This window comes from Carassius auratus, unplaced genomic scaffold (genome assembly GCF_003368295.1).
Source record: "Carassius auratus strain Wakin unplaced genomic scaffold, ASM336829v1 scaf_tig00215695, whole genome shotgun sequence".
Taxonomy (NCBI): domain Eukaryota; kingdom Metazoa; phylum Chordata; class Actinopteri; order Cypriniformes; family Cyprinidae; genus Carassius; species Carassius auratus.
Genome location: NW_020528200.1, coordinates 261273 through 287428, shown reverse-complemented (window position 1 = coordinate 287428; position 26156 = coordinate 261273). Strand labels below are relative to the sequence as shown.

Genomic DNA, 26156 nt, shown 5'->3' with positions numbered 1-26156 from the left:
GTATGATGGGGAGTACCTTGCAAATGCCATATGCCAATTCTCATTGCCCTTTTCTTCCTCTTCGTGATCAAGCCTACTCCTATATAAAGCACTTTCATTTTCACTCACTTCATTCAGACAGAGGGAAGAGGAAACAGAGAGAAGAGGGACAGTCTGAGGGGCAATTTTTTATAAAAAAAAAATGGCAGATGCTCATAAAGGTAAGTTAAAAAAAGATACTAATCAGAGATGGGTAGTAATGCAGTACATTTACTTTGTTATATTTACTTAAGTATTTTTTTTTATTATTTTTTTTTTACGAAAAGTACGTAAGAGTACATTTTAAGGTAGGTATTTTTACTTTTAACTCAACTATATTTCTAAAGAAAAAAATTTACTTGTTATTTGTTATGCTGATCGATGTTCCTCACATTGTTTTAATGCAAGCCTACATGTTAAGAAACGCATAATTTATTCCAATCACACCATCTCTTTTTGTCTGTGGCATGAGCGGTGCTCCATTCAAAAATGAATCTCTCTTTTGAGTTGATTCTTTACAAAGACATGGGGGCTGTTCCATAAAAGACGCTAAGAAAAGTGAGGATTAAAGTCCAAAACCTGACTTGAAATAACCTAAAAAATCAATCTGGACTAAAGTGGTTTCATAAATGACAATTTAAGCTCAAGCAGTCACATTAATTGGATTCAGGTGCAATGAGTCAAGATAATTTGATGTGCAGGCTAACTCTTCAGCAGCCCTTAATTTTAAATTCAAATTGATCCACCATGGCAAACAGTAAGTATTTGTGCTGTTTAATGCATTAGAGACATTGTGTTTTCCACAGTGCATAACTGACACGTCACCAGTATATTTTTCTTCTGTAAATGTTAGAAAGTCATGCAAATTTATCCATTTTGCTGTCAGGAGTGGACAAGGCTTACGCGATTTAACAAGTGCTGCTGATGGAACCCAATTGTATAATAGTGCAATAATTTTATATAAAATATGCATTCTGCTAAAATATTTGTGGTTGGACATTAAATGTGACACATCTAGAATTTTAATCCTATATACACGTGTTTTTATGATAGCAGTAACTGTAAATCAAATGTAAACTGGCCAAATTTTTTTCTGATTTCTATTATTTATTTTCATTTTTAATTCCGTGATTTTAACTTTTAATTTAGTGTTTTTAAATTTTTTAAATGCTTTAGATTGTTCTGTTTTAATGTTCTACTAATAACCATGAAAGGTACAGCTGTCATAAAATTAAAATAGAAAGGCTGCTTGGCTAGCCTTTGTGAAACAAAAATACATGTGAATATATTGGAAGAAAAATATATTTTGTTATATCTTATATTTTTCAATATTCTGCAATATATACATGGACTATGTATAGCCATATATTGATATATATATATATATATATATATATATATATATATATATATATATATATATATATATATATATAAAATATATATATATATAAAATATATATTTAGCAATAAGATAGAAACAATACAGTAGCCTACTTCATAGCTTTATTGAAACACTTCCTTTTTATTAATACATGGGATTATGTACAACATTAAATGTCTCAATATGCCTAAAAATGTCTGCAATTCTATAAATATTAAAGTAAACTAATGTCCACATTTAATCATTCAGTAGACACTTTTATCCAAACCGACTTAAATGTGCACAATAGCAATCAAACCACCAAAAGATAAATAATATGTAAATGCTGTGATAAGTCTACATTAGCCTAATGCAGTACTTGTAGCAATATATATATATATATATATATATATATATATATATATATATATATATATATATATATATATATATATATATATATATATATATATATATATATATATATATATATATATATATATGTACAGCTGTGCTGATTTCTTTACTTTTCTTTTTTTTTTTGCATTTTTGTCACACTTTAATGTTTCAGATCATCAAACTAATTTAAATATTAGTAAAAGATAACAGAAGTTAACACAACATGCAGTTTTTAAATGAAGGTTTTTATCATTATGGAAAAACAAAATCAAAACTACACGGTCCTGTGTGAAGAAGGACTTGTTCCCTAAACATAATAACTGGTTGGGCCACCCATAGCAGCCACAACTGCAATCAAGCATTTGCGATAACTTGCAATGAGTCTGTTACAGCGCTGTGGAGGAATTTTGGTCCACTCATCTATAATATTAATAATAATAATAATAATTCATTACATTTATATAGCGCTTTTCAAGGCACTCAAAGCGCTTACATAGTCAGGGGTATCTCCTCATCCACCACCAGTGTGCAGCATCCACCTGGATGATGCGACGGCAACCATAGTGCGCCAGAATGCCCACCACACACCAGCTCACTGGTGGAGAGGAGACAGAGTGATGAAGCCAATCAGCAGATATGGGGACTGTTAGGAGGCCATGATGGTCAGAGGCCAGTGGGTGAATTTAGGGGGCCATTGGGATTTTTAATGACCACAGAGAGTCAGGACCTCGGTTTAACATCTCATCCGAAGGACGGTGCTTGTTGACAGTATAGTGTCCCCATCACTACACTGGGGTGCTAGGACCCACACAGACCACAGGGTGAGCACCCCCTGCTGGCCTCACAAGCACCTCTTCCAGCAGCAACCTAGTTTTCTCAGGAGGTCTCCAATCAAGGTACTGACCAGGCTCAGCCCTGCTTAGCTTCAGTGGGCAACCGGTCTTGGGCTCCAGGGTGATATGGTTGGCTGTCTATGCAGAATTGTTGTAATTCAGCCACATTGGAGGGTTTTCGAGCATGAACCGCATTTTTAAGGTCATTCCACAGCATCTCAACAGGATTCAGGTCAGGACTTTGACTAGGCCACTCCAAAGTCTTCATTTAGTTTTTCTTCAGCCATCAGAATTTTTTGGTAAACAGCAGAATTCATGGATCCATTTATCACAGCAAGTCTCCCAGGCCCTGAAGCAGCAAAACTGCCCCAGACCATCACACCTATACCATATTTTACTGAAATGCAGTGTTACTTTTACGCCAGACATAATGGGATAAACACCTTACAAAAATTTCAACTTTTGTCTCGTCAGTCCACAGAGTATTCTCCCAAAAGTCTTGGGGATCATCAAGATGTTTACTGGTAAAACTGAGATGAGCCTTTACCTCCGTGAGACATGTGACCAGTCTGGAATACAGGTGACGGTCATATGCATTTGCGCTCACATGTGGTGTCAGCGGCGTAATTTTATTGATAAACATAATTTTATTGATAAAATAAACATTTAAAAAAGTAAAGCCTCTCACAGATGACTGGCACACAACATAAAAAAAAACAATTAAATTGTTCCAGGTTTGATTCTCTCTCATCTTGCATTGTTACTACTCTTCCTTTCATCCTTGAGGAGCTTCTCCATGGGACTTGAAACCATAGCGTGCAGGTGACATTTATTAACACTCACATCACTGGCCTTTTTCCGTTCCCACAGTATCATCATCAGCATATAAGTGAAAAGAAACTTTGTAATTATAATCAAATTTAACCCTGTTAAACTCCACAAGGTGTGGAATTGAGCATATACATTTATATTTTTTGATATATACTTATTTATCTATTCAGCTGTGCTCTATTTAAAATTTTCAGTGATAGGCTAGGCAGATGTGTTTGACCATCTTTTGCAATGTTTTGCACGTGACACAGCATTCTAAAAATGTGGCACTTTTTTTAAAAAGAAATTCATATTCTCTAGACGTGCTCTACTCGCATTTCAACAGCTGAGCTGAGATCAAGACAACAGCATTTCCAGCATTTGTTGCTAACAAAATAGGATTTGTAACTTTTCAAAGTGATGACTAGGTATTATGAAATATTTAACATGATTCTTAAGCTTGCTAAGGTTCACCAGGACACCAAATGAAATTATATACAGACTTAAATCAACTACACAGGCTACCTTGATGCTTGAAGACATGGTTGTTATACATCTTTGATTCAATGTTTGTGCTCCTTAATAACTTCACTCTTTTTGCTTTTAGAAGATTATGTAACAGGGAACACTATTATAATTTAACACCCATGGCAGTTCATTAATTGAAAAGAAATAATTCAGTCAAGTTCAATAAATACTCCATTTGCAGAGATCTTGGACTGTGGGCCAGATTTTCAAAAAATGTAAACTGAGGAATTGTGACAATTTATTCAAATGACATCTATGTGAAGGACTGTCAACAAATCATATGGGAGTAGAAGCTATATTCTCCAGGATGATGGCCTTCCAGGACCAGAGTTTGACAGATGTACATAAGATTAAGGCACAATATATTATATGCATTACAAATATAATTAAAATTACACATAATCAAAAATGTAAAATCTGTATTTTAAACCATTAACAAATTCACATTGTGTAAGTGACAATTTTTTATTTATTTTTATTTGTTTTCGCGGTATATCATTTAACATATTTTAAATAAGCACCAGAGGTAATTATAGAATTACTAAGTATAGTAATTATACTATACTTTTTAAATTCTTTAATATGGTATAGGTGATAAAGTATTTGTCACTGGCCTCACTTGATGTTTTAATCCAGCTATCCAGCCACTAAACACCTTCACTATAAACTCCACAAAGAAGAAAGCTCAGTTTCTGAGGTTTAATCGTGAAAAGTGTACATTTTACAAAGGAAATAAAGTATACAAATGTAAATTTCACAAAGTAAACTGGGAAATCAACAACAAATGAATAAGCATTCATAAGGCAAAAAATAACCAACAGTGCAATACACTTCAATATCAACATAGCTAAACACTTTAGAAATGAGGAGAAAATGCTAAACATGCTGAAGCATAAAGCAACTGCATACTATACTAATATAACTGAACACAATTATGATAAACTCAAAATATAAATAAAGAATATAGATGCAAGCAGCGATGGTGGGCCCATGCTGCCAGTGCAAACACCTCCCCGGTGGCATCAGGAAAACTGTAGCCCTCTAGCACAGGGGTGTGCAACCCTGTTAATGGCAATCGACTTTCTTGCAAAGTTTAGCTCCAACCCTAATCAAACACACCTGAAGCAACTAATTGAGGTCTTCAGGATCACTTGAAAATTAAAGCCGCGTTCAGACTGCACGATTTTAGCCCAGTTTTTGGCTCGCCGACAGGTTTTGAGAAATCGCCGACAAATACCCGAAATCACAGGCAAATCTGAGCTCGTTCACACGAGTGACAATCATGCAGTGTGAATGAGCAAAGACGCAATCTGAGAGAATCGCCGACGGTTTGGCATGCTAAATATCTGGACCTGTCGGCGATTCAAAATCATGCTGTCTGAAAAGTGTTCTGACTGAAAACTACATTGGCAATGACCGACAGCCAATGAGAGAGCAAGATACAGAGCAGCGGGTAGTTTGGGGATGAGTAGACCACAATATCAGCAAGTATGGCTTCATTTCAGAAAAATGTTTTTTCTCTGTCTATTTGGACCGATGAAATGGAAGATAAATTTGTATACATTTAGCCGGAGCACCGTGTCTGTTTGACGTTTCATCTGAGCTATCCTAGTCTCACGTAAAAAACTCCGGTCTTGCACGTGTGATATCGGGTTGTTTCCTTGTCACATCTCATGTGTTTGGTTGTGAAACACAGTTTGCTTGCCAGACAGAGCTGTCGCCGATTCTTCCTATTGTAAAGTCATGCAGTGTGAAACCTTCTGTCGCCGACCCATTGTGCAGTGTGAACACAGCAGTGACTGAATGCTGGCCAAGATAGTCATGCAGTGTGAAAAGAACAGTGACCCGATTACTTTGAAAATCATGCAGTCTGAACTCGGTTTAAAGGTAGGTATGACTGATTAGAGTTGTTGTTCATACTTAGGCAAGGCAAGGAAAGGCAAGGCAAGTTTATTTATATAGCACATTTCGTACACAATGGTAATTCAAAGTGCTTTACATAAAAGAAAGTAAAATAATCATGAAGAAAAATAATGACAAAAATAAAACAAGCAATTTTAAAACTTTTAAAATGATTAAAACATTTAAAAACAGTTAGAAAATGATTTTACATAAAAAAATAAAATAAAATAAAACAGTGAAAATATAGTGCAATCAATTCGGACATTGCACAGTGCTCATTCAATAAATGCACAGCTAAAAAGATGCGTTTTGAGTTTAGATTTAAATGTGACTAGTGTTTTAGCACATCTGATCTCTTCTGGAAGCTGATTCCAACTGTGGGCGGCATAGTAACTAAAGGCGGACTCCCCTTGTTTTGTGTGAACCCTTGGTATTTCTAACTGACTTGATCCTAGTGATCTGAGTGCTCTGTTAGGTTTATATTCAGTGAACATATCTGAAATATATTTCGGTCCTAGGTCATTTAGTGACTTATATACGAGTAAAAGTACTTTAAAATCAATCCTAAATGTAACTGGAAGCCAGTGTAAGGACCTGAGGACTGGTGTGATATGCTTAGATTTTCTGGTTCTAGTCAGAATCCTGGCAGCAGCGTTTTGGATGAGCTGCAGCTGTCTAATGGTCTTTTGGGGAAAGCCAGTAAGGAGTCCATTACAATAGTCCACCCTGCTGGTGATAAAGGCATGAACAAGTTTCTCAAAAGTCTTGACTGGAACCAAAACATCTAATTCTTGCAATGTTTTTTTAAATGATAGTATGCTGATTTAGTTACTGCTTTGACATGACTACTGAAACTAAGGTCTGTCTCCAGAATCAAACCAAGATTCCTGACTTGATTTTTAGTTGTTTGGCCCCTAGAGTCAAGTTAAGCATTCACCTTGAACACTTCATCTTTGTTTCCAAATGCAATGACTTCAGTTTCTTCCTTGTTTAACTGAGGATATTTCTGGCACATCCAACTATTAATTTCATCAATGCATTGGCAGAGGGAGTCAATGTGGCTGTAGTCATTTGGAGATAAGGCTAGGTAAATCTGGGTATCATCAGCATAGCTGTGATAGGCAATTTGGTTCTTTCTCATTATTTGACTTAGTGGAAGCATATACAGGCTAAACAAGAGCGGTGCAAGATTTGACCCTTGTGGGACTGCGCATGTCATGGACGTCCACTTAGACTTATGATCTCCTATACTCACATAATAGCCTCTCCCTTCTAAGTATGATCTGAACCATTTGAGTAGCATCCCAGAAAGCCAGACCCAGTTTTCCAGTCTCTCTGATAGTATGTTATGATCGACAGTGTCAAACGCAGCACTGAGATCTAGCAATACCAGCACTGATATTTTGCCAGAGTCACAATTTAAGCGAATATCATTTATTATCTTAATGAGTGCTGTCTCTGTGCTGTGATGCGGTCGGAAACCAGATTGAAAATTGTCCAGGTATCCATTTGAGTAAGTATTTGTTCAGCTGATTAAACACTACCTTTTCTATAATTTTGCCTATAAAAGGAAGATTAGATATTGGTCTAAAATTGCTCAAAATTGTGTTATCAAGATTGGTCTTTTTCAGGAGGGGCTTTACAACTGCAGTTTTTAGGAAGTTTGGAAATGTCCCAGAAAGAAGTGAGGCATTCACCAATTCTAAGAGATCTGCTTTTAAGCAGGCAAGCACACTTTTGAAAAAAGATGTGGGAAGTGTGCCAAGACAACAGGTTGACGATTTTAGTTGCTGCACTATGTCTTCCAGAATTTTGCTATCAATTGTTTCAAAAATATACATAGTATCTTTTTGATATTTTGGCCGAATCTGTCTGACCTCTGCATTACTTGAGGATGTGCTAATCACCTTCCTGATATTTATGATCTTCTCAGAAAAGAAAGAAGCAAACTCATTGCATTTGCTGTCTGATAGCATATCACTGGGAATCTGACTTTGGGGGTTTGTCAGTCTCTCAGCATTGGCAAAAAGAGTACGAGTGATAATTAAGTTACTGTTTATAAGGTTTGAGAAGAAGTTCTGTCTAGCTGTGGCTAGTTTCACATTAAAAGCATGAAGGATGTCTTAATAGATGATATAGTGAATTTCAAGTTTCGTCTTCCTCCACATCTGCTCTGCTTTTCTGCATTGTATGGAAGTAAAATAATGACAAATGTCTTTTAAACAAAAAAGCATGCTGAATAGCACTAACTGAAAAGAATATGCATTGCATTAACAGTATTTGCATTTTAATGCCTTGTATTTCCAGGGCTTGCATTTTTAGGTCGTGAAATTTAACATAGTTGTTCGTTTAAGCTGTGAATATTTCTATTAAAAATATTTCACACACCTTTTCATAATTAAAAAATCAATAATTCATATTCACGTTCCAGAATTCACTTACAAAATATTCAATCGGTTTAAAAATACGATGTATAATATTTGACAGGCAAATTTCGGTCCATTTTATTTCACTTTCCAAATTCGCTTCCACAAATTCAGTGGTTAAAATTCAGCAGATAATTTAAAGACATATGTCATTATTTTACTTCCACAGCATTGTATTTTCATAGTTTGAACTGCTGTTGATCTTCTCCAAACTGATTTCTGTCTGATTGTTTTCATACTGACTATTATTGGTGCAATATCATCAATAACATTCTTAACTTTTGAGTTGAAGGAATCAAGGAGAATATCAAGTCTGCAGAAATGCTTGGTGTTAAAGATATAGCCTCCATAAACAGTACACTTGTGTTCTCGTTTATGCATCTCCTTCTGACAGAGACAGATCTAGATTCAGTGGTAGCAGAGATCAATATATCAACGAAAATACAGAAGTGATCAGATAGTGCTACGTCCTTAATAACAATGGATGAAATGTTTAGACCCCTACTGATGATTAGATCCAGAGTGTGTCCACCTTTGTGTGTGGGTCCATGCACATGCTGAATCAGGTCAAAAGTGTTTAGAACCATTATCATTTCTTTTGTAGTTTTGTTTTCTGCATTATCTATGTGAATATTAAAATCCCCTGCAATCGCAAAACAGTCAAACTCTGAGGAAATTATTGATAACATTTCTGTGACCTCTTCAACAAAGGCTGGAGAGTATTTTGGAGGCCTGTAAATAATAATAAACAGAATGCGTGGGGCATCTTTCAGCACAATCCCTAGTTATTCGAAAGACAAGTACTGACCAAATGACACTTGCTTGCATTGATAGACATCTTTAAATATAGCAGCTACACCCCCACCTCTCCTAGCAGTCCTGCAAACACTCATGTAAGTGAAGTTAGGAGGGGCTGCTTCATTTAGGATTGTTGCACTGCAGCTGTCTTCTAGCCATGTTTCATTTAGAAACATAAATTCCAGATTGTTTGTGGTTATAAAGTCATTGATTAGAAATGATTTATTTTTTAGTGAGCAAATGTTTAAAAGTGATAACTTGATGGCAGTGCTTTGTGTCTTTACATCAATCTTAGTTTGGTGGAAAATAGGCCGCTTATTAGATGAGTTTGCCCTTCGGCTTGAAAAGGCCTTAGACTTTCTATCACGTGATAAAACTGAAATAGAGAAAGCTACAGGCACACTGGGTTTCCACTTGTTCAGTAAGCATTTGTGAATGTTGCTGCTATTATAGCAGGGACCCGACACATATCACTGAGAGCTGCTATCAGTTGTTTTTGGTTCACCTTCAGCAGATAGAGGGTTTGGACCCTGGCGTTGTGGCAGCGGTCAGAGAGCTCTCATAGGAACAGGGACCACAGGCTTTGGTGGTTGGGGGACCCGCCGTTTTTTTGTTGATATCTGCGGGCTAGCAGCGAATGAGTGGGAGAGTTTAGTCCCAACATACACCAATTCCTCCATTTTCTGTGAGAAGCACAGAAGTGGAGATGCTGGAGAGAGGGATAATGTGTCTGGTGAGATGGGCTGTGTCTCTGGTGTTTCCGGTGGCTGTGATGTGTTGTCCTGGCTTCCCCGGCTGTTTTCCAGAAAGTCGTACTTAGGTGGTGAATCTTGTAGCTGTTTTGATACATCACAGTCAGTCTGTGAGGAGCTCTGTTGGCAGGGCTCAGCAGGGATAGTGTCTATCAGCAGTGATTGTTTTGGCTGCATGGTGTTATCAGTGTCCTTGTGGGATATGTCAACCACATGATGACTCGGACCCGGTGTGTGTGTGTGCTGAATGGATTGACACACTCTGCTGAAGGATGACGAAGGGAGAAGTAGATATTGTCCTTAAAAAATCTTGCACCAAGATTGTTTGGGTGGAGGCCATCCGGTTTAAACAATTGTCTATGGCCCCAGAAAAGATTGAAGTTGTCGATGAAATTTACTCCTTTTATATTACAAGATCTTTGTAGCCATGTGTTCAGCCCAAGCAACCGTGAAAACCTATTTGTTCCTCTTGCTGGGAGTGGTCCACTGATGAACGACTGAACTTTGAGTCTTTGAAGTGTTTCAAAGAGTTCAATGAAGTCCTTCTTAAGGAGTTCTGACTGCTCTTTCCGAATATCATTCTTCCCCACATGGATAATGATTTGATTTGCAGTCTTGTGCTTCATCAGAATGTTCTGAAGTTCCTTGTTCACATCAGAGACCGTTGCTTGAGGAAGGCAGCATGTTGTTGTAGTCCTTCTACGGATGTTTCTGATAACAGAGTCACCCACTATCAGAGTCCTGGACTCGGCTGTGCTCTGAGCTGAATGCCGCTGTCTGCTCGACCTTGAGCAGCTGTTAGTAGCAATGTTAGCTGCTGGCTGATCAGATCCATGTTTAATCACATTTGGGGATTTCTCACCCACATTTATTAATGCTTCAAATCTGTTCTCCAGATGTATAGGGGGTGGTAGAATGCCAGTATTCACAAGCCTTGTCATAGTCAAATCTGGGGTAGAGGAAGCTATGGCAGCAATACGAGAAAGTCGTGACAATCTGATATCTCGTGTTCCTTTGGGTCTCGCTCCCTGTTTGTGTGGCGATCATTTTCGTCTTGTTCCTCTACACTTGGTATAAACTGTTGAGATTCAGAAGATTCATGGGACTCACCGGCTGTTTGCTGAGGGGGTCCATGACGACGGTCTGCTAAGTGTTCCGTCTGTTTTGGAAGTCCCGAAAGTAACTTTGTTTGAAGAATCACAATCCTTTGTAGAAGTTTGCAGCAGTTTATGCAACAAGTAGATCCAACAGGAGGCATTTTCTCTCTCTTCTGTTTGAATGTAGGCAGTTGTTTTCTGTCTCCGGAATGTAAGCTGTTCGCAGTGGGAGACAAAGTCTTCTTTTTGTAGTATTATTCCAGTCCCAATGTTTTTAGTTTAGTAGCGTTTGTGCCAAAAATCTGTTGTTTGAGCACTGTGCTGATCTGCTGAAGTAAAAATCTTAGAAAAATCAGAGAAAAGTACAGAAATAAGAAGCAAAGCGCAGAGCAGTACGCTAGAACGTCCGAATGGTAGCAAAGCCGGAAGCTACTTCGCTTGAACTAATGTTAAAGACTACATTATTTAACTATATTAGTTAACATGAATTATAAATTTATAGAATTTATAAATGTTAATTAAACCTTAGTTGAAAATATTAGAATACATTACTTGTTAATAAAATATTTAAAGTTTTATTTTAAGATTAGTTTTATGTACTGTAATTTACAATGAACATTAATTAAAAAAATATTAATAAATGATCTGAAAAATAGATTGTTCATTGTTATTTCATTTTAGCTAATGCCTTGACTAATGTAAACCAAAAAGAGCTCATTAAAAATTGTTGCCAACACTTTTCACTGATCAATAAATATTTGTGAAATAACTATATAAATCTATATTACCAGTAAAATTCATATTTACTTTTTAAAATACATATTATTTTTCTTTAAAAAGTTTATTTTTTATTTTTTTATAAATGATTTAAATGCTATATACACATTTTTACAATAATTATAAAAAAATACTGAGAGTACAGTGCATTTCTGTGAATTGTTTTCCATTCTTTCATACACAGAGAATTAGTAATCTTATGTCTCCATCAGATGGTCATCATTGGTATTAAAGTCTACACCTTTTAGTTAGGTTTGTGATAGTTTTAATTTTCTGGTGGCCCTTGAGTATGATAAAGATATAAAACTTGCTGTGTTTCCTAAGAATTACTTTTACTACAAAATTATGAAGAATTAAAATAAAGAATTGCAAAGATATAGGAAAATAACTGTTGTATTTTTTTGTTATTTTAATAAATCGCTATGGCCACACCATTGAAGGTTTCCTAAACCCATTCACAATTTAACATCTTCAGTATATTGGCATCATGTTGACAAAGTTTGGTGTGAACTACTTATTTCTTCTTAGAGGAGTATGAATTAATTTGCAGGCAGATTTTTCCAAAGATTCACATTTAAACCAAAATAGCCAACTTTATGTTGTTCGTAGCTTATGACTGTAAATTAGACAGTTGTCTGTCTTGATAAGAAAAAAAATATGTAACGAGTTTGGTGTCTGTGGCTAAAACTACCCCCCCCCCCCACACACACACACTTTTGACAGAAGGTCGCGTTGTAGAGTGCATCCTCCATGCCCTTTTATGAGCTTTTGCCAGTGTCTATCTATCATTAATACTGATATGTGTTTTGAGTTTCATGTAATTCTGAGCATGTCATCTCATCTTCACAGGGAGGAATGAAACAGCAAAAATAGATGGTGGTGAAATGAATGTGCAGCAGCATGAAGCCACCCCGTCTCCAGACCCAGAGTCGTTTCATAATAACCACATAGTTATCTCATTAAAGAAAATAGTTTATTTACAATTTAGGCAAAAAGAGGGGTATCCAAATCAGAAGGGGTCATTGCCAAAACAACAAACATAATCAATCTTACTCCTTATTAACCAAACTACTTACACTAAAAGAAAAGAAAAAGAAAAGTACAGCAAGATAAACTATCTCCCTTACCAACATAAACAGGAGAAAAAGGTCAAATTCAAAATAAATGGCACCCACCTTCCTACTAACCCCATAAATAAAGAAATAACTTTAACAAGCAAACCTCAAATAAACCAAGAGAAAAACATATTAATTAAGTCATACAACAAATAATTATTAGAGATAACACTCACTTCTGCCTTTTTAATCTCAATCACCAAGTGTAATAGACTAAAAAGAAAGAACTACTTCAATAAGTAGCGCACATGATATAAGGTAGAAATACACAGTTATCCACTGGTTTCAACAAAATATCTGGTCTGGGGTTGAAGATGGGACCCCAAAGCTGCTGCTGCTGCATAGTCAAGCCACCACCAACAAGGCTCTGATGGTGTTTGCAGCTTAAATACTCCCAGCATCCAATCACAGCAGGGCATTGATTAGCTGAACCAGGTGGAAACCATTTCTCCTATGAAGAGGCAGGAAGGGAGAGAAATCAAACAGCTTGAACACAGAAACTTACGGCTCTGGACATAACACCCCCACCACCAAAGACTATAACCACCCACTGGTTATAGATCAACGCACTAATCAAAACATTTTTAATTGTCCAAGGAATGAGCTCTGGACAAGGCATCAGCAATGACGTTGTCAACTCCTTTCTTGTGCCAGATGTCAAGATGGTATTCCTGCACAATTAAAGACCACCGCATTAAACATTGATTAGTGTTAGACATGAGAGTTAAAACACCAATGGGTTTATGGTCTGTATAAACCAAAATGGGGACATCACATCCACCCAGATAAACCTGAAAATGTTGAAGGGCTAGTGAGCTAATGCTTCCTTCTCAATTACACTGTAATTTAGTTGACACTTAGTGAATTTCTTTGAGACAAACGATACAGGATGGTCAACTCCTGCTCCATCCTCCTGTATCAAGACTGCCCCGGCTACTGCAGCACTGGCATCAACCTGTAGTTTGAAGGGCTCTGAAAAATTAGAAGCAGAGAGAACAGGTGCAGTACAGAGATCTTTTGCAGCATTGAATGCATCCATGCACTCTGGAGTCCACACAAACTTCCTGGATCCACACAAAAGATCAGTGAGAGGAGAAACAATAGCAGCAAAATTCTTGCAGAAGCTTCGATAGTACCCACTCATTCCCAAAAAGCAGTGCAACTCCCATTTGTTAGTGGGCTTGGGAAACTCAACAATGGCAGCTACAGGTCTTACTTGTCCTTGGCCAACACACAACACACGCCCTGCTCAACCGTTCAAAAACAACATTTAACTTTGCAAGATGTTCCTCCCAAGTGTTAGAGTAGATCACAACATCATCCAAATATACCTAAACATTGGTCACTTCTGAGAAAACTCTGTTCATGAGCCTCTGGAACGTAGCTGGTGCATTTCGCATACCAAAAGCCATGACAGAGTATTGCAAGAATGAATCAGGTGTGACAAATGCAGATATTTCAGAGGCACAACAAGTTAACGGAACCTGCAAGTAAGATCTAACTTAGTAACATAATGAGCAGCACCAACTTTGTCAAAACAATCTTCCATCCTTGGAAGAGGTAAAGAGTCTGGTTTGGTCACAGCATTAACTTTACAAAAGTTAGTGCAGAATCTGAATGTAGAGTCAGACTTCGGCACTAAAATACATGGTGAACTCCATGGACTCTGACTGCGAGTTGCAAAACCATGCTCTAACAAATAGGTTACCTCAGATCTCATAAAGACTCGTTTCTTTGGATTTATTCTATATGGATGTTGTTTATTAGGCTGGCTATTGCTTTAGCTGTGTGTTCACAGTGTGTGTGTGTGTGTGTGTGTGTGTGTGTTTATGGTTTTCACTACTGCTGAGTGTGTGCAATTGAATGGGTGAAATGCAAAGCACACATTCTGACTATGGGACACGTCCTTTCCTAAAGCAAAACCACTTCTGAAATTGGACAAAAGAAGGTTTACTGCACACCTTCTCTAAACAGCTTCACTTCTCCTTTCCTTACAAGGCTATCTTTGATAGGTAATGATTTTAGCAACAATAGCCATAGGCCACTGATTTCACTTTGCTTGGCTATCTATCATCAATACAATGTCTCCTTCCTTGAGACAAGGCTTCTTGTCTTGTCACGTCTGCCTATTCTGAAGAGTGGAAAGATATTCATGATGCCACCTTGTTCAACATATTCCTGCAAGATTTTGAACTCTCTTCCACTCAGCCTTGAAAAGATATATTTGTGTAAACTTGCCTGGTGGAGGAGAAATGGAACTAGTTTTCTGGGTCAGAAAACTGGGGTAAGTAGCAGGGGTAAGTATTAAAAGAGTTTCAAAATCTGGAGGTACTGGCACTAGAGGGGCATGCATTCATGATTGTGGAAACTTCGGCCATTAGGGTTACAAGAACTTCTTGTGTGAGATGGAAAGTCTTTTTTTCAAGCAGCATGTAATCAAGAATACGATGAGCTATACACACCATTCCCTCCCATGCACCACCCATATGAGGATTGAACACCCACATGAAATTGTGCTGCTGTAGGTACTTCTCTACATTTAGATTTGTAGTTACATTGTTTATCTTGAGCTCCGTACTGCTCCAAGGAAATTTGTTTCACAATCTGAGTGTATTTGCTTAGCAGGACCCCTTATAGCAAAAAACCTTCACAAGGTGATAATAAATCCACTGGCACTCAACGTCTCCAGGACTTCAATCTGCACTGCTCTTGTCAAACACATCAACTCCTACATATGTGAAAAGTGGAGCCCCTTGAAATCTTTATGCAGACAGGTCTGCAATTTGTTGGAACTCTGTAGGAAGACGAAGCTTTCTACATGTCACACACTTGTTGAGTAGACTTCTAATGCATTTTTGCCACCCATGAGTAGACTTCTAATGCATTTTTGCCACCCATGAGTAGACTTCTAATGCATTTTTGCCACCCATGAGCAAATACCCGGCTGTTCGTATTGCTCCCTCTGTAAAATGTCTTCCTTGATGCTTGACTGCTTGTTGATAATGTCAAACAAGTAAGGTCGCTACATGATGTTTCCCTGGGATAATCACAGGAATACATTATTCCACTTTAAGATCTGCCTGAGTAATATGGCCTCCAACAAGCAGAAGACATTTGTCATTGAGAATAGGATTAAGTTTACATATACTGGCTTTAGGTGAAATTGCATCCTGCTTTTATAACACTTATTTCTTCACCATACACTGCATTTTAAACAATCTTTAAGATAGAAATCTTTAAGTCCTCATTTGTGGGATTCTTAATGCAAATATGCCATCCTCTACATCCTAGCTCTTTTGTTGAATGGGAAAATGATTTTGAAATGTGGCTTAAACATAGAATCACTCTGATAACTTGTTTAAGCTGGAAAAGCTTTCAAAGCATTTAGGAGTCATGCATTGATTTGGTATTGCTGTTAGACATGAAATCACTTGTGGACGTATCTCTTGACTAATGCAGAATCAACAAGGTCATAGTTTTCTTGAGACAAGATTTCTGAGCCTGGTTTCTCCCAAGGTTTTTTTCTCCATTCTGTCACCGATGGAGTTTTGGTTCCTTGATGCTGTCGCCTCTGGCTTGCTTAGTTGGGGTCACTTCATTTACAGCGATATCGTTGACTTGATTGCAAATGAATGCACAGACACTATTTAAACTGAACAGAGATGACATCACTGAATTCAATGATGAACTGCCTTTAACTGTCATTTTGCATTATTGACACACTGTTTTCCTAATGAATGTTGTTCAGTTGCTTTGAATCAATGTATTTTGTTTGAAGCGCTATATGCATAAAGGTGACTTGACTTGACTTGACAAGGAATGTAAGAGTGGACAGTTCAAAAGGAAGTCTAGCACTGAAAGTCAAACGTGCTATTGAGAAGATCAACTGCTACAGATCTAGATCCATGGTCTGCAGTATTGGCATCTGATAAAGCATAATTCCACTGACAATGAGTAAATGACTGAAGAATACGTTGGAACTCTGTTATTCACGTCTATGTAAAAGTGTCTTGTTTGAATGTGAATATATCTAAGAACAACCTTACTATCAGCGAAGAACTGGATGCTCTTGAACTGCAGGCCTATTTCTTTTACATCCATGTCCGCAATCTTCACTGCAAGCACTGCTGTGCACAGTTTCAATGTTGAAACAGTAAGATCTGGCTGTGCTGGCAACTTTGTCTTTCCAAACACAAAACCAAGGTCTGTTTAACCATTGTTAGATGTGGATCTCAGATAAGCTACAGCTGATACAGCTTTCACAGATGCATAAGCAAATACACACAGCTCCCTTGACTGAACCTTTGAAGTAGGAAAACATGAATAAGTATGCCATATCTTTAGGTTTTGCAGAACCCCCCCCCCCCCCCCACCTAACAGAACCAGACTGAAATTTCTAAAGGGACCTTTTAACCTCTGGTCCCCACAGAACATATTTTGTCAGATAATGGCACAAGAACAGTCTTTTAATGAAAAGATGAATATCAGTCCATTGCTTAACTCCATATTCACTTATATGTAACCCGCAGATCTGACTATCATGTTTATAATTGTGTACTTATTGTGTATGTCTTTTAATAACTATTGGATAGCTTAAGGATACATATTCATGTTTAGCATGCATGTGTTTGAATCTGTTAGCTTGAAACAGTCCTGACCATCATTTATTTGTCAAATGTATCATATTCTTGTTATAGGAATCATTCATCATCAAAATTAGACCCTGCAAGAACAGGAAAATTCGGACCACATGCTTGAAAAGATAACATATGATTTATGATACCCCGAGCAAAGACGATATCTAATTGGTCAAGACAACATTTAAGGAGTGGCCAAAAGGCCAGTTTAAATACTCAGGACACCATCAAATCATGCGCTTAGCTTTTAGCTTTGCTTCTTAGCTTTTGCTATTAGTCATGCCTGCTTTTAGCATTTTAGCTTTTAGCTTCTAGCTTCGCTTCCTAGCTTTTGCTCCTAGTTATCACTGTAAGCATTCTTTGAGTGCGGTTCCAGCATGCTACGGCCTGCACACCTGCTGCTACTTAGCCATGATGAGAAGAAACACCACCGAGTCTTGTCAAACTTCTGTTCTTTAACTTTAGTTTCTTTTCTTTTACATTTGAGAGTTTCGTGTTCTGAGTTAAGTTTTGTAAGACCGTGTTTCCGAGTCTGACATCGAGTGCTCGTTCAACTTCAACCAGTCCACACAATTCCGCATCATCAGCCAACGCCCAACAAAAGGCTTCCCAAGACGTCACATCAGCGACTACTGAACTTCCAGCCAATCAGCGACATCGGGAAACCCCCTTTCAACAACAACAAAGGGAACCCTGTTACACAGGCGACACAAGTAACTTTACCTCCAGACTCTGACCTTTAATGGTGTATCTAATATAATTTTAACCTCACTGAGGAACTCAATGTGAGGGTTAATTAAGTGATTGAGGGCTGTTCATGTCTATGCAATTTCACGTATTGCTGTAAACTTGGGATTCCACATTTCCGTTCTCTTAAACTCCTGTCCTTTCCTAACTTTCTATCTTCCTGCAACTTGTGTGAATGTGTGAGTGCGTGTGCTTATGTGTTAGATTAGCTTATATGTCTTAGATTTATCTAATAAAGCCTTATTCATATTGAAAAGAGAAGTATCTTGTGTTTTGTGCTTACAAGTTAATGTCTTAAACTGCCGATCTTGTTACTGTGCTAATTAATAGTGTTTTCACTGTAGTTTGGATATCAATATCCAGTGCAGATTTGATGTTAAATGGCTCGTTCAGTAAATCCCAGGGTGCCTCAGTGATCAGCCGTGAAACAGTGATTCGGTTCAAATTCCCTTTAAAATCTTAAATGATTCCCTTTGAGCTTAATTAACCTGTTTCCCTAACAAAATGCAGGAAATATCTGTGATTCTTTCTAATTAAAACAGTGAAACATATGTTGAATGTCAGCAGTAATAACCACAGGCTCCTTACATCTCCCTAAATCTCAACAGCACTTCCAGTAGGCTGTTATTGAGGTCTGGTCCCTTAAGCATGACATCATTCATCATTCATCCTAATAGAACTCTTTGTCCATTAAGTGAAGAAGCCTATCATCATCCATTGACAGTGCAAGCTTATGATCTCTGAATGTACGAATGAAGAGTGATTGCCCTAACTTTTCTGTTGCTAAATCATTCATGCCATTCAACAAGAGGAGGTCTTGAAACTGAGTTTTAGAGCCATAGTACTCTTTTACATGAAGCTGCCTCTCACGAGGGCGTTAGAAGCTGGGGTGTCCACTTTCGGGTATGGAGGTCTTAAAGGGTTACTCCACCCTAAAATAAAAGTTTTGTCATTTATCAATTTCCCCCATGTTCTTCCAAACCCGTAAAAGCTCTGTTCGATATTGGAACACAAGATATAAGATATTTTGGATAAAACCCGGGAGGCCTGTGACTGTCCTATAGACTGCCAAGTAAATAACAGTGTTAAGGTCCATAAAAGGTATGTTATCGTCAGAATACTCCATCTAGCATCAGACGTGCAATCTGGGTTATATTAAGCATCAGGAACACTTTTTGTAAACAAGAAAGCAAAAATAACAACTTTATTCAAAAATTCCTTTGTCAACAGTCTCCTCCGTGTCTCTCCATATCACCAAATGCTGCCTATGCTCTTTTGTATCATCTGTATCAAAGCTAAATAAACGTAGAAACAGCACAACCTTGTGGTGTGGATGATACAGACAATAGAAAAGCATAACCAAAACATCCATCTTTTCCAATTCACTGTGTTGTCTTTTTACTGTCACTAGCCTCACTGGATGTTTTAACCAGCTATCCAACTGCTAAACACTTTCACTGTAAACTCCACAAAGACGATGAGTCAGTTTCTGAAGTTTAATTAAGTATAAAACTACAAAGAAAAGAAAGTACACAAATGTAAATTTCACAAAATAAACAGGAAAATCAACATCCAATATATAAGCATTCATAAGATAAAAAAATAACCAACAATGCGATAAAGTTACATATCAACACAAATAAACACCTAAGACATGAGGAGAAAATGGCAAACATGCTGAAGTATAAAGCAACTGGGTACTACACTAACAAAATTTTACACAATTATATTTAAAATAAAAATAAAGATTACAACCTCACATCATGATAAAAACAATTACTTGCATACATTACATCTTAATGGGCTGGGAAAGGTAAGATTACTTGATTGATAGGAACTGCATGGAGCACCTTCTTTCTTCTCTTCTTTTCTTTTTTATTTTATTGGCAACCAAACTTAATAGTGCATTACTGCCATCATCAGGTAGCTTGGATCAGAAACATTTATTATATCTCTTAACATTTTCTACCCCGCCACCATCCTATAAAAAATGCTCTGTGTTCAGCTCGTCCAGGTTCCACCTCAATTCCCTTTAACTCCCAATATCCTGCTGTATCCTTATTTAACCTTAAGATATACTTTCCCTTCTACCCACACTATATCAGTATCTTACCCGCATCTTCTACTTCACTATATATGGTTACCCTACCTTCTCTTCATTTAACCTGTGTTATTCAGAAACTGAAACAACACATTTAACATACTATTTCCTATATCTGAGTCTAATATATTCTTTAATTTGAACTCTTTTTCCTTCATTCTTCCATACTTCTTCTCTTAGCACTTCTCTTTCTTCATCATAACCCTTACAATTAATAATCACGTTCTACAGTTTCATTCTGTTAACATTTCTCACACAATCGCGTTGCATGTTTAGATATTTAATGTAATGTTTTGTGGCATGGAGCACCTTGCATCGAACACTAAACTAAACTAATATGACCTACTTCCTCTTAAAACAGGAAGCCGCGGTGGACTAGGCGGAATTTCAATTAACAGCCTAAAATGAATCAAAATATAAGTCATGATAAATTGAAATATAAGTTCCAGCACATAATTGCTTGTACAGGTATTGTTGTTGCCATGATTTATCTAAAATGTGTTAAATTTAGAGACAAATCTGGTGGACTTCTATGTTATAAATGTATCTGAACATAAAAATGAAATGTGTAGTGGTATATAGTGGAATAAATAACATTTTCTGACAATTTTGTGAATGCCCCTTTCACGAGTCATGTCTCCCTAACTCAAACTTCATAAACACATCTCTTGTGAATTTTAGTCTCAAGTAAAAGCACGCTATTTTCAATAAAATTAATTGTAGGAATTCCTTTAGCTCTGTTGCTACCTGTCATGAAACATATGACACTTTATCTACACCAGATACCCTCAAATAGGAGAACACAGTCAAATCCTGAACTCCAATTTTTTCTAATTTTACAGTTTAAAGGAAGCATCAAACCAATAAAATAGTACACACCACAGGCACTCTGGGTAATTTATGGTAGTGGTCTCTCAGTGCTTCATCCTGTAACAATTTTATTTAGAGCCAAATTAGCTTTTATGATTTATTTAAAGTTTGAGACATTACTTACCTAGCCCTGTTTTTGCAAGAATTTTCAACTAGGCAGTAAAGACAAGTGATATTTGATTCTTAAACAAAATGTGTGTTTTTTAATCTCATGGGCAGCTGTGGCCTTATGGTTAGAGAGTTGGACTAGTTACCAGAAGATTGCCGTTTTGAATCTTGGTACTGGCAGGAGTTATAGGTGGGGGGGAGTGAATGAACATGGCTGAAGTGCCCTTGAGCAAGGTACTGTATCCACATTTACTCCCCGGGCGCTGGATATAGCTGCCCACTGCTCCGTGTGTATGTTCACTTCTCACTGCTGTTTGTGTGCACTTGGATGGGTTAAATGCATAGCACGAATTCCAAGTATGGGTTACCAAAAAGTAGTATACTCCAAGTGTATTTATGTATACTTTGGGTCCCACTTTATATTAGGTGGCCTTTACTACTATGTACTTACATAAAAAAAATAAGTTCAATGTACTTATTGTGTTCATATTGTATTGTAAAACACTTTTGCTGCTATTGAGGTGGGATAGGGGTAAGGTTAGGGAGAGGGTTGGAGGTATGGGTAAGTTTAAGGGTGGGTTAAGGTGTAAAGTATGGGTCAACAGTGTAATTATAAATGTAATTTCAGAAATTAAATACAGATGTAATTACATCTAGTTTTTTTTTAATATAAGTACAATGTAAAAACATGTATGTACATAATAAGTACATTGTACTAAATTATTAATTAAAATGTAAGTACATAGTAGTTAAGGCCACTTAATATAAAGTGGGTCCAGTTTACCTCTATGTTTGTAGTTTGTACTGCAATTATGGTAAAAGTGAACTTATAGGTATACTGATAGTTTACTAATTAAATACTTTGTACACTTTAAAGTATAGTCTCAGTAAACTACTAGTTTTATACTGCAGGTATACTCCTAAGTCTTCTTTAAGTGAACTTAATAAAGAATACTTTAAGTATGTCCCTATTTAGGTTTCAATTCATATATGTTTTGTTGTATGAATATCTGAACATTCAAAACATCCAAAGAAAGAACAAGGTATCTGCTTGTAAACAAAAACATTTTATTCCAGCTTCATGGATTCTTTTTTTAAAACACTTTTGTGTGGATAAGTTAAAAATAAAGAAAGAAACAACATTTTGAACAAAAAAGGTGAAAAAAGACTATGAATTGGATTTAGAATGTTAATCAAAATGTAGATGGAGTCACTAAACATCACAAAACCACTGTAATTTAATGTAATTATTAATTCTTCATCGGTTGACATTTTATTCCATAACTGTGACGGTTCAGGGTGTTTCATCGGCTTCCCTGTTATCTGTGTCCTGTCATTGTCTGCAGCTCGTTACCTGGGCAATCAGCGCTGATACATTGGCGCTGGTGTGTGCAGATCACAAGCTGATTGCCCTCACCTGTCGCTTGTTCCCATTTTCCCTTATATTCCCTGCTGTGTCTGTCCCTTGTTGTCAGTAGATTTCGTGTTGACTTTGTGACAGTACTGTGTGTCTGTTTCCTTACCTGTTTTCCACTCTGTTGTTCGTGTGTGTGTCATCACACATTGGATTATTTTTGGATTCATGGTTGTACCATATAAACTGTTTCACTTATCCTCTGCGTTTGAGTCCTCTCTCTTCGCGTTTGACAATAACGTTACAGTTTTGATGCTGCTGCATGTCAGATGATCGCGTTAGATTACATGTGTTAGTATCTGTTGTTTCTTTTTTCTTTTTCACTTGTGTTTTTTTGGAAATTCTGTGCAGAAGATGTGTACTAGCGCCCTCTACCTTATAATAATGAAAACACAGATTCTAGGAGTATAGCTCAAATATATTTAGAATTTTTGTAAATATAAGTCAAGTATACTTAAATGTCATTTTAAGTATATTTTTGAGGAGTACTTAAAGCCCATTTCTGAAGTACATAAAAAGTACACTAAAGGCATACTTTCCTATTTTTATTTAAAATAAGTATACTAATAGCACACTTGAATAAACGTATTTTTCATAAGGTTAACTCCACCCACCAACGTCATTTGGCTAGTCAGCACTACAAAAGACAACCATAACCAGCAGCTCCAGTGGTGAAGATCGTAAAACATGTGACGTGTTTACTTTGTCATGATTGATCGGTGTTCAAATCTGCCTTTTGGAAAACTTTTTTTTTTCCCTTTCCAAATTTCAAATCAAATCAGAAAAGCATTTATTTACACTGAAAATTAAGAATATAATCAAAAAGTCGAAAATAAAGTATTGGGAAGGGTAAGGATAGACATACAGTGGGCTTTATTGTCCCAATAAGGTGGCACCCATTCATTAATTTGAATTCAAATTTACACTCAATAAGTTAATATTGCATACTGTTTTACAATGTACTATAATACTGAGGTTGCCACTATTTGCAACAAGTAGTAAAATTTCTAAATAATCTAAAGCTATTTGCACTTGGTGTACATAGCATCTATCACTAAGAAAATATGCTATTTTCACTTAGTGTAAATAGCATCTATTGTTATTTGCACTTAGTGTAAATAGCCTTTATTGCAAATAGCCACTGCCAATTTATTATTGCAACAATGCAAACTGGGAGTTTGTATGAGTTTTGTACTATTGTGGCACCCAGAATGTATTACTGATGTGTGATTTTTTTTTAGTTAAAAGCTTTTTATCCACAACCTTTTTAATAGCACAACCTTAAAACCAATTATTAGACTTTTATAACTACTATTAGACTACCTCAATTTCAACACTAATGGTGTTAATTGCCAAATTTCAGTTTTGCTAATCAAAGTGTGCAGGGATACTTGATAATTATAGGCAGTTTTGTTTGAAATGAGTTGAAGCTGAACTCTGCACAAGAGGAGCAGGGAGTAGGGGTGGAGACCCCTGATGTAAATATGAGGCTTTTTAATACATCAGTCTGTATGCTTTGGTGTCTGTGCCAACACAAGTAAATACACATGTGGTAGAGCTACGCTTTATGTAAAATGTATACAGATACAACCTGAGTTGCAGCAGTAGAATTGTCCATACAGAGTTACTACTTAGTTTAATCTGTTGTTTTGCATAATCATTTGTTTTATTTACCATGTTTATATGTATCTTTAATTTCTCTAGTCATCTCAAATCTCAGGATTGTGATGCTGGGTAAAACTGGAGCTGGAAAGAGCGCAACAGGAAACACCATCCTGAGAAAAAAGGTGTTTGAAGAAAAACAATCTTTTGAATCTGTCACAAAAACATGCCAAAGAGAAGAGCTGTATGTGCAAGACAGGAAAATCTTAGTGGTTGACACTCCAGGACTGTTTGATACATCACTCAGTGAAAAACAATTGAAGGATGAAATTGAGAAGTGTATCTACAAATCTGCTCCTGGTCCTCATGTGTTTCTGCTGGTCATAAGACTGGACGAGAGATTCACAAAGGAACAGAGAAATGCAGTGAAATGGATTCAAGAGAACTTTGGAGAAGAAGCTGCTCATTACACCATCATTCTTTTTACTAGAGCTGATCTGATTGAAAACCCTATAAAGAACATTATGGGCACAGACACGATTACGGAGCTAGTCGGAAAATGTGCAGATAGATATCATGTTTTCAGTAACAAAGATGAAAATAATGAATCACAGCTCGCTGAACTGCTGAAGAAGATAGACAAAATGGTGATTAAGCAAGGAGGAATGCATTACACAAACGAGATGTACAAGGAAGCTCAGAGAAATATACAAATGAAGAAGGCAACCTTAGTGGGAACAGCTGTATTTGGTGCAGGAGCAGCAGTTGGAGGTATAGCACTGGCCACTGCTACTGGTGGAGTGGCACTACCTGCAGCTTTAATCATTGGAGGTGCTGCTGTTGCTGCAGGAGGAGCAAAATTTGCTGCCAGTAGAGATAAGTAGCATAAAGAGTTATTAATTTGTGGATGGTTATGAAATGGTTAATGTGTATGCTTAATGTTTCTTCTGTTAACTCTCTTCACTCTAATACTCAGTGTTTGATACCATTACTTCTTTAACCAAAATCCATTCACTGATCTCATGTATATCCGGTATATAACATTCATCTGTGCAGTGATAGCGTAGGCTAAAACTATGGTTGAATATTTAAAAAAAAAATTAAATATACATAACTTACATTGATACCTTAGTCATAAACCATAAATTCAACCATAGTTTTAGCCTACATACATACATATAAACTGTTTATTTACCAGTAATTTCATTTTTGGCCTCAACCACATAGAATTTTTGTTTTGCTTAAAACCTTTTACATTTAAAAATTAAAGATCTCCTCATTGTTAAGTGTTTCTCCAGCCTTTCTTTATGTGGAATATACCCTTGTGTGGAATTTACCTATTGTGTGAATCTATAAAATACTGTTAACCTTAATTTTTTTGTTTGTGAGTGTTCTTCAACAATGTATTGTGACAGTCTGACAGTGTTGATGAAAAATGGGGACACAACTTTAAAATCTTATGGGACCCACTTAATATTAAGTGGCCTTAACTACTATGTACTTACATTTTAATTAATAATTTAGTACAATGTACTTATTGTGTACATACATGTTTTAACATTGTACTTATATTTAAAAAAACGACATGTAATTACATCTGTATTTAATTTCTGTAATTAAATTTATAATTACACTGTTGACCCATACTTTACACCTTAACCCACCCTTAAACTTACCCATACCTCCAACCCTCTCCCTAACCTTACCCCATCTCACCTCAATAGCAGCAAAAGTGTTTTACAATACAATATGAACACAATAAGTACATTGTACTAATTTCTTTATGTAAGTACATAGTAGTTAAGGCCACCTAATATAAAGTGGGACCATCTTATGAAACATATGTCATTAAAAAACAA

General features: G+C 36.6%; 1 protein-coding gene across 1 annotated transcript; it reads left to right on the top strand.

The window, feature by feature from the left end:
- Window positions 1–111: 111 nt before the first annotated feature.
- On the top strand, window positions 112–25835 carry LOC113095375 (GTPase IMAP family member 7-like). The gene is made up of 2 exons (XM_026260894.1): window positions 112–200; window positions 24400–25835. The coding sequence occupies exons 1-2, from the start codon at window positions 182–184 to the stop codon at window positions 25179–25181; spliced, it is 801 nt and encodes a 266-aa protein (XP_026116679.1). The 5' UTR covers window positions 112–181; the 3' UTR covers window positions 25182–25835.
- Window positions 25836–26156: the final 321 nt, after the last annotated feature.